The 10069-nt window shown below is 39.3% G+C and overlaps 1 protein-coding gene across 2 annotated transcripts in view; it reads right to left on the bottom strand.

The window, feature by feature from the left end:
- Window positions 1-7: 7 nt before the first annotated feature.
- Window positions 8-10069, bottom strand: part of dsg2l (desmoglein 2 like) — a 40592-nt gene continuing 30530 nt past the window's right edge. For both annotated transcript variants that reach the window (XM_067452236.1, XM_067452235.1), the window contains exons 11-14: window positions 9685-9906; window positions 6001-6128; window positions 5112-5405; window positions 8-3813 (exon numbers count right to left, since the gene is read on the bottom strand). In XM_067452236.1, the coding sequence (XP_067308337.1) occupies window positions 3025-3813; window positions 5112-5405; window positions 6001-6128; window positions 9685-9906 (1433 nt within the window). In that variant the 3' untranslated portion in view covers window positions 8-3024. The remainder of the gene's footprint in view (window positions 3814-5111; window positions 5406-6000; window positions 6129-9684; window positions 9907-10069) is intronic.

Genomic DNA, 10069 nt, shown 5'->3' with positions numbered 1-10069 from the left:
TTGCTAAATTTGCACCAATCGAGGAAAGGATCAAATCAAGTAAATACAATTCTACAAAAACAAAAACATAAACAATGATGATTATTTTTCTAGATTAAAAAAGAAATAAAGCCAATCTGGATTTTTATCCATTTACAAATTCTGATTAGTTAGAATCATAAACAAAATCCTCACAAACATCCCAATGTCATTTGTGTTCATCAAAGGATGATCATTACAGCCTTTGGTGGTGGAAGACAATCAGGTATTTACATTCATTCATATAACAGATGCTTCCAAATTAACTTACAAATAAACAAAAACATAAGCAACAAACTTCATAATAATGTATATTAGCACTGCAATATAAAAAGTGTACAACAGAAAAGCACAAACATAGTGAAGAGATGAAAATGCACAAAACATTTTTTTGTTTAACTGCTAATACGCGTTTATTTATGGTTATGAAGAGTTGTGTAATGGTCTCAGAAAGTCTGTTGAAAATTGGAAAATCATTTGACCACGGTGGGAGAGAGTATAAATGTTCTAGTACAGTAAGTGACTTGTGTATCTGCTTGTGCAGGTAAAAATCAGGCATCATTCGCTCACTCATCTTTTGATCCAGAGATTCGGTACTCTTTCAGAAGATGAGTAATAGCGCTAGGGCTGCACGATTCTTGCTAAAACGTGAGTCACGATTTTTCTCCATGGGGATTGAGATCACGATTCTCTGACACGATTCTCATTTTTTTTCAACCGAAATGTATTGCACTCAAGTAAAAAAAAACAAAAAAAAAAAAACACGACATTCAGAATAATAAAGCGCAGGAGTAACAAAAAAGTAATAATAATTTTAAAGCTTTATGTTGTTGAACATAAGAGAACATTAAAATATACAAATAATAAATTAAAACAACTAAATAGAACCTTTGCTTTTTGCTCCAATTGGCACATAACCTTAAAGGTTCTTGGCCAAGAACACTAACCTATCAACATTTTGAGGTGTCAGGGAGGAACGCTGGCATGTTATAATGTTCCCCCTGTGCTAAAAACCCTTTCTGATGGGGAACTTTTAGCAGTGATACAGAGGTATTTCCTTGCCAGCACAGACAGTATTGGATATTGTCCCTTGTGTTTTTTCCACCAGACTATGGGGTCATCTTCGCTGTCAGTGGGTGCGTTTACATGCACATTTAAGCTGATAATGCCTAATGAGCCGACAATGAACATGGTCATGTAAACACGGTAACCCGTTTTCTTTTATCGGAGTATGGTCATAAACGGCGTAAGCATAAACCGGTCGGGACAGGTAGTTTTTTGCCTCTTACCCTGATTTCGCGCTGCATGTAAACGCATTAAACGCAGTTTTCATTTGGCTTACTCAAGTGCGCATGTGTTATGGGTGACAAAAAACGCAAACTTCGAGCAGATTTAAATGCATCCAGACAGAGCGAGCTAGTGTTTTGCATGAAATAAGGACATATATCACAAACGCAGACTCTTTTAAGACCCAGAAAATTGTAAAGATGTGTTCAAGCAGCAGAAGTAGAAGAGGTTCGGTCAGAACGCTGTATCTGCATGAGGGATAATATGAGCCGTAAATCTCCCGCTGACACAGTGCACGTTTTATTTAACATCGGAACTGACGTAACATTTGAAAAATTTTGACGTCACTACAAGGAAATAACCCAGTTTATTAATAGTCATGTAAACGCGGTTTACTTGCATTGTCAGTTTACTGGTTTGCATGTAAACGGGGAAAACTGAATAATTCAATAAGCTGATTTTTTTGAGTTATCAGCTTACTGGTGTGCATGTAAACGCACCCAATGTTTCTTGTGAGCAGATATGAGCCTAGCTCAATGTCAACATTCTCTTGAGAAGAAGCATCAGATGGTGCTGCTGCCTCATTGCCCTTTGCTGTGTGATTTTTCAAAATCCTTTGGGAATGTTCCTTGTCAGACTGTACGAACATGATAGCCATGTCACACTAAGATCTCACTTGTCATTAATGTCAGAATGTACGATAGTCAAGGCGCGCTAAAGATGGATCACGCAAGAAAACTCGTCCAGAGTTTTATATCAATGAATTACACGTTCGGTGACAGTGAGCAGCATTAGGGTACACGCAGGACTGAAATGGTGGCTACAAAGAAATCGCTAGCTTTTGTTTTGGTCATAGTTTGTCTTGAAAAAACTAGATATTTGACTGTCATCATAGGAGAAGTCACACTGCAGGACTGTGCGCCAAATCCTCTGACACTGCCAGAATTTTCTATGAGGCAAAATGTGATTGCAGTGGTCATTAATCGGCTGCTGGTGAACATGTCAAACTGATGATTAAAGACGGCTAACTCGTACTGTATTTTGTGGTGACGTTTGAGGTGATTGTAGAGATTAGTGGTGTTACCTTGCGGTGCTGGGACGATGCAAAAGCAGTGTTTGTAAATTATACCTCTGCGCATCGTCTTCAGATTTAAACCCGAAAAAGCTCCACACGGTGGAATGTGCTCCTTTTTTCTGTACTAATGTTGTTGATACATCCTCACTCTCACCGTCGCCACCCGGATTTTCCACACTGGGGCTCATTTTTACCTCTTGCTGCTATCTGACTCCGTTTAGGTCTGCCGCCTTGTTACACGTCAGTAACAGCGGAACGTGGCCAATGAGGGAGAGGATAGAAGTGGAGATTTATGATTGATTGGTTATTGTGTGAGTGTGACAAGCTCTGGTGTGACCAATAACGCATGAACGCAGCATGATCTGAGGGAAATACACGTAAGTGAATCACCAACATTAAGAAATGAGATCGTATTCATGTTTGAATCGGGATTGTGATGTTTTTCAGATTAATCGTGCAGCCCTAAATAGCGCCCCCTACTGTATAACAGTGAAAACATGGAATTTCCACAAATGGTAGGGAAAGAGTTAATTGCGCTAGCTGGAAGACTTCTAATTTTGAGCGGGCAGGAAGAAATTATTGGACTTATAATGGTATGGAATAATCAATCCAATATATTTTAGATTGTCTCTTCATGAGACTCCTTACAGACTTTGTGGAACCCTCATATCCAACGAAGCACAAACTTCCCTCTCTCTGGTCATTCTGACGGGATGGATTGCCCGTCTAACCTCATGAGACTCTGTGGACTGCATTACTTCAGTGTTAACAATCTGAAGCCCTCCAGAGACACTCCCTTGAGCCTGGACAGATGCTTTAGTCGGGTGCTTCTCAACGAGGACTACACTCTGGTAGTGCTGCATTTCACGCAGGGCAGCATCAGAGCCCCTCTGATCCTCTACTAACAGGTTCTCCTGAATGCCTAGGCCTGGGCCGGACGTTACCAACATAGTAGGATGGGGTTCCACCACATAAACAGAGGTGGCAGGGGTGTAGTACACCGAAGGCTGCTGGACTAACATTGTTGGATTAGGAACCATCACCTTCTCATGAACATACACTCCTGTAGAGGACATGCTGCTTGCCTGCTGTGATCCTGCAGAATGAATGGTGGTGGAAGAGCTTCCTTTCTTCTGAGAGTGTAGAAGACTTGTTGTCCCTTGAACGTTGACATCTTTGTGTGTGGTGGACAGGGCCGGTTTGGAGGTCACATGGGTGGTCGTGCTAATTCCAGCCTCAATTGTAGAACCACTACAGATCTCAGCCAATGTCTTGAACCTTATGTCAAGGTTGTTGAGAAAACCAAGGTCATCGTCTTCATGCATGTGACTGCAGATGTCCTCCAATGAGCCCATGCAAGATTCCCGACCCTCGTAGGCATAGACCTTCGGACAGTCTTCCATAACCTGTTTCATAGCCACATGACCTGTTTTCTGTAATAAGAGAAAAAAGGTTGCATTTAATTACTTTCATATATCAAGTTCTGTCATGAAACTCAATAAAAAAAAGACTATAAAAAAGCACCAATGCAATTTATTTCTATATATCTTAATCATTTAACAATCTTTTTTCGTCATCGCTGCAGTATTGTGAACCTGCACCTATAGGGATAAAGATATTTATTTAGATTGCATGATCAGAGAGTATTTGTTTTTGAATCTATTTTGTTTGTTTAAAAGCTTTCAAGTTTTTTTCAAGTTTCTATAGGCATATTTCTCATGTCTGTCAAGTATCCTATATGCTGAGTTTTGGTTCATTTGTGACGCACTCCAGTTCTTCTTGCTGTTGAGATCTGTCAAGTGCTTTGTCAGATGTGTCCTGTTGCCACAATCATCTTGTCGAAAATATTGCATTGTGTGCTATTGGTATCAAGCCTGGTGAAATGTAGCCACACTTTTGGTGTTTTCCATCTATGGGTGTTGAGACGCTTACACATTACAGTCTCACAAGTATCTGTGGGCAACCGCGTAAACTAGTGTTTTTCCTCATGCTGCATGGTTATTTGCTTACTGATGTTTGCAATATTAACTACTAGGTATTGAAATTTGGTACTGAACGAAAAGCAATTTTTCGGTACTTGATAGTATTGAGGAAATTTGGTTAGTACCTAAACCCAATACCCAATACCCAGCCCTACGTATGTTACACATGCAGCAGCAGCAGCAGCATGTCTTACATGCTCACAGCAATATTTGTGAATGTATTGGCAGTAGCAAGTCTCGGTACTTGCTCAGCAGCAGCAGCGTAGCAGATATTTTACTCCAATACCAAATACATTAACATTGCCAAATCAATCTCTCCAAGAATTGTCATGATGGAAATACACCAATGACCCAAAAACACATTGTCAAAATACAGTTCACACAAAACATGGGCTCACACTTCAATCCTTTATTATTTTTATTATATATTAATCTGTGAAGTCTCCTGTTTTAATACATTCTCAGTGGTGTTGCTTCCCTCAACAGTTTAATTGTATTGCTTGTCATGATATAATTTTCATGAAGTCTAGAGTAAAAGTGGTTTCAAGATAATTTGCATTGCATTGCAAATGTGAGACCCAAGCTACTATTAGATAGACCTAACTGAAAAACTTCAACACATTTATTGGTGTTTTAAAGTTACAAAGACCTCTTAAAAGTTTGAAAGTTTGATTTCTCAGTCATGACCCCTTTAAACTCAATGCGGCATTGATATTGAATTTCTTAAACTGTTTAAAAGTCCTACTTACTTGAGAATAGTAGTTGTATAAGTAAGCGTCAGACAGTGCAAGCCCATCATAGGTGTCAAATCTGCCATATTCTTCTTTTCTCATTCCATATATGTACCTCCCATCAGTCTGACTCTCATGGTGATATTGCCCTTTATCATGCTGGTCATATTGGTTGAACGAGGACCAATTTGAGTCTTCTGTTATCACTACACCACCTTTTCCATAACTCCACTTGTGAGGCCCTCTTACACCTTCCTTAATAATGAGCGCGTTGTCATCATGCCCTTTTGTTATCTGTAAGAGAGCCATTTCCTGTGGAGAAGAGCACAATAACTTTATATGCCTTTGTTAACAGTGCCTGATACATTATTCATATATGAGTGACATGCAGGGTTTTAAATGAGCACTTGCTTAGTGCCTAATGTGAGTTGTAGTAGTAGCAGTTGACAATTTTTCTGTTCTTGTTGATGTGGAGGGGTGTCCTAATACTTTTGGCAACATAGTGCAAGATATCCTGTAATGATGAGATTTCTTCAGAAAAGTCTGGACCACTGCTACTCTATCTTGGAAAGAACATTCTGCAAAGATGACTCTAAGATCACAACGGGCCATCCTAACAAATAAATGAGAAAGAACTGAAGGCCACCAGATGTGATGTCATATTATATATGAACTATATATGAAATATATCATATTATCTAATTCTGCCACAAACAGTCTGTTTCTATGTTTGAGAATTAATATACACGAGGAGCACTACTGACACAGGAGAAACAGAAACCAAAAAAGTAGGGTTGGTCGTTACTTTTCATCGTCACGGCTGGTTTATCATTTGTCTCTGTTGTACCACAACTTGTTAGGGCTTGTGTAACACTAAAATTCTGCCTTGCACTGTAGTGTCACATACCTTGTCCTCTCCTTGTCCTTCAGTGTTGTATGCTATAAGGTGCTCTTTAGTATCAAAAGGGATGGGCTTGAAAACTCCTGCAGCCCCTGGACCACCACAAAGACAGAACAGCAGCAGAAGAGGCACCACTGCAAACACAGACAACCCAGTTATCAGTGTTCATTCAGCAAGTGTAAAATGAATTTCAGCAACAAGGTGAGAACCTTTGTCAGTAACACTACTTTAAGGGGGCTTTAACACAGTGTGCACATTTGCCAAAACCGAATGTGGTTGTTACCGGCACCCCCTGCAGCCATTAATTTGTCACTCTGATTGCACTTACGCACATGATTACACCTAAGGTTCACTGGCTCGTTTCCCAGGTAAATTATCACCACTGTCATTCCGTTATTGTGTTTTGTTGAACTAATGACGTCATTGGTAAAATCATTACTTTACAGGTTATTTTACTTCCTTAACATGTGCGGAGCAAAGTTTGAGTTGCTTTCAGGTCTTGTTTACACCTGCTATTAAGATGCATTTTGTTTGATCGGATCACAAGTACACGAGGGAGACACATTCCCGTTTACACCTGAGGTTTTAATCTGTCTCTTATGTCCACTTTCAACCACTTCTGTCCTGATGTCTTCGAGGGGAGTGTCTGTGGGCGGGTATGTGTTGTTTTTCAGATATTTCAATCTAATAAAAAAAAACGCAATTGACATATTAATATGACCAGAGAAAAGAGAAAAAAAAAAATACATAAAGCAGCAGCTTTCATTTCTGCTCTGACAGTTGCAAGACTAGCCGGATGCAGTGAGAGAAAAAGGGAAAGTGACATATGAGGGCGTATGGTATGGTAACCCATACTCAGAATTTGTCCTTTGCAAACATAGACACACACAGAGCAGTGGAAAGCCATTTTGCTGTGGTGCCCAGGGAGTGATTGGGGGTTCAGTGCCTTGCTCAAAGGGACCTCAGACATTTCTTGTTGGTATTGAGAGACTCAAACCCACAAACTTTAGGTTACCAGTCTGACTCTTAAACCATTAGGCCACGACTGCCTCTGCGTGTTACAAATTAGGAATGATGGGAACAATTTGTGCTAGATACGTTTTTTGTCTTCAAATCAAACTGGTCTCCAGCCGACGAAGTTTAAATCCTGTCTGGCTAGCGTGATTCCCATAATGTCAGTAGGTCTTTTAGTGGCTGTTTGAACACATTTGACCACATGAATGTTTACACTATGGAAGAAAACCGGTCAACTGTGTTTTCAACTACCCCTGGAAGTAAAAAACAAAACTACCTCTGGACATGGTTGAAAGTGGACAAGCTCAAAATGTTTTAGACCCAGTTTACACTATAGGGCTGTCAAAATGGTGGAAAAGCTAAATTCAAAATTATTTCTTAAATATCAGCAAAATTCGAATTATATTTGAACATAAAAAAGGCACTACTTAAAGCTACACTGTGCAACTTTTTTAGTGTATTCTTAGCTAAAAACACTTAGTTTTTTCAAAAACATATGTGCTCATTAATGTATATTTACTTCTTTCAAGTAATTGTAATAGTATTCTCGTAAGTTTATAATATGCCATTAAAAATACATACGGGTGAGGGGTTTGAATGCCAGTCGCCATGTTGCCCCTCCATCTTGAAAGTACATTTGCCAAAGAGGGACATACCCGTAAATTCAAGCTTCGCCTTTCGTGTTTTAACACTCAATGGCACTCATGGAAAAGGTCTAACTGGAAGCCATGTTAATCTTGGACTAAATCGACCACAGGAGTTCAAACGAAATCGGAATTTAGAGGAACAGAGACTAATATTCACTGGCTGGTCATATACCTTTTCACCGCTAGATGGGGGAAAATATCACACAGTGTAGCTTTAATGTTAGAGGGAACAAGTACTGTGTTGTCTCCTATGCCCACAAGAGGGCGCAATCGAGCGCAATAAGCAAATGTAAACCAAATCAAGCATGGCATCTTTTATTGAAATGACATTCACTTTTCAACTTTATATTAAATAAACAACTTTTCAAACAATTGTTATTAAATAATATATAGGTTTCATTAATGAGCATGTTGGAAATTTAGGTTACAAAAGTGCACTTTAAATGCATCAATAACATTTGAAAACACGTTTCTAATAAATGTAATGTAAACACAAAATAGCACGACATTCAGAAACAATCTGTTTCCGCTCACTACATATTGTCCGTCAAAAACACCAAACAGTCAACTTGACCTGCAGCAAGTGCTAAGCCTTTTTTGCTGAGGTATGGTCATGTCTTTGCCAGCTGTGCAATATGTGGATAAATAGATACCGCATGATTTTTGCCACCAACTGAGCTGATTTTCATCTGCAGGTAGTGTATCTTCTCTTTCGTTTATATCCATCTCATGCTCCAAAGCACTGATTGACTTCTTCTGCACTGCTCTGTGTCTGACTGTATACATTATTGAACAGGTTGCCCATTTTCTCTCTGACTCCGAGACCTCACTTTTTTCCGCCTCATTTTTCAAATTAATAAAGGGTTAGTTTACCCAAAAATGAAATTTCTTTCATTAATAATAATGACCCCAATGTCGTTCCACACCCGTAAGACCTCTGTTCATCCTCGGAACACAGTTTAAGATATTTAAGATTTAGTCCGAGGCCTTTCTGTCCTTTAAATGTAAGTGTATGCCCACTTGCTGTCCACGTTTAGAAGGTAATGAAAACATCCTCAAAGTAGTCCATATGTGACATCAGTTGGTTAGTTACACTCTTTTGAAGTGTCGACAATACATAGAGAAGCATTGTCTTCTCTTCCGTGTTCCTCAAATAAAGAATCAAACGGTCATGAATCATGATTCGGTGACATTGGCGATATGAATCACGAATCAATCTGCTGATTCGCGACCGTTTGATTCTTTATTTGAGGTTTGAAAACAAACGCGTAAGAGAAGACAATGCTGAATAAAGTTGTATTTTTTGTTATTTTTGGACAAAATTGTATTGTCGACGCTTCAAAAGAGTCTAACTAACCAACTGATGTCACATATGGACTACTTTGATGATGTTTTCATTGCCTTCTGGACGTGGACAGCAAGTGGACATACACTTACATTCAAAGGACAGAAAGCCCTCGGACTAAATCTAAAATATCTTAAACTGTGTTCCAAAGATGAACAGAGGTCTTACGGGTGTGGAACGACATTGGGGTGAGTCATTAATGAAAGAAAATTCCATTTTTGGGCGAACTAACCCTTTAACGCAGCCGCACTGCGCTGCACTGGACAAACAAACCACGTCAGTTAAGTCATCATTATGTCTTGTGCGCCACTACCAAAAAATGTAATGCACGTTTTTTTTTTATTTGACAGCCCTAGTTTACACTTTTATTTGGTATTGTCCACTTGTGATTCTATCGACCAAAACGACGGTATTAGATGTGAAAAGCGCCACAGTTCCAGTGCAACTGAACGCAGACCACCTTCTACAGGTTCTGTATTGCGGTTCGCTCCCAAGTACGCGTGACAGCTTTCACATTACACATTTTTCATGCAAACAGTGCTCCATTTCAAACAAAACTGTCCACGTGAAAGCAGTACAAATGCATTTAACACATTTTACATTTAAATCATGGTGCAAGCATTTCTATGTTGACAAAAAGCACATTCATACAGCAAGAGAGGTTAAATATTAATTGCTACTCACACAAAAGGAGCAGCAGTCCCAGCAACATTAGAAAAACACCAGATACTCCAAATCTAGTGACCGTTTTTTCTGGCAGGCAAACTTTAGATGTGTCACATGCGCAGACGTCTATCCGAAGCATCTGAGCAGCACAGATCTTGCCCTGCTGGTCCTGCACATCCACATGCACATGGTACTCACCGGGCCATAGTGTTGTTTGAGATCTGAAAATTGCAGTAGTTTCTGAAAATATAATGTTAAACAATGAGACATGATGAAGATTCAGACATGATTGATGAGCTGTTTTAAGGCAAACATTCAATACTAATATAAGTTACTTTAGGTAACTAATAGGGGTCTGACGAGATCTTGTGTACGAGAAATGTACGAGATTTCTCGTTGAGGT

This window comes from Pseudorasbora parva, chromosome 9 (assembly GCF_024679245.1).
Source record: "Pseudorasbora parva isolate DD20220531a chromosome 9, ASM2467924v1, whole genome shotgun sequence".
NCBI lineage: Eukaryota > Metazoa > Chordata > Actinopteri > Cypriniformes > Gobionidae > Pseudorasbora > Pseudorasbora parva.
Note: the sequence above shows the minus strand (reverse complement) of the source record. Positions and strands in the feature narration are given on the sequence as shown.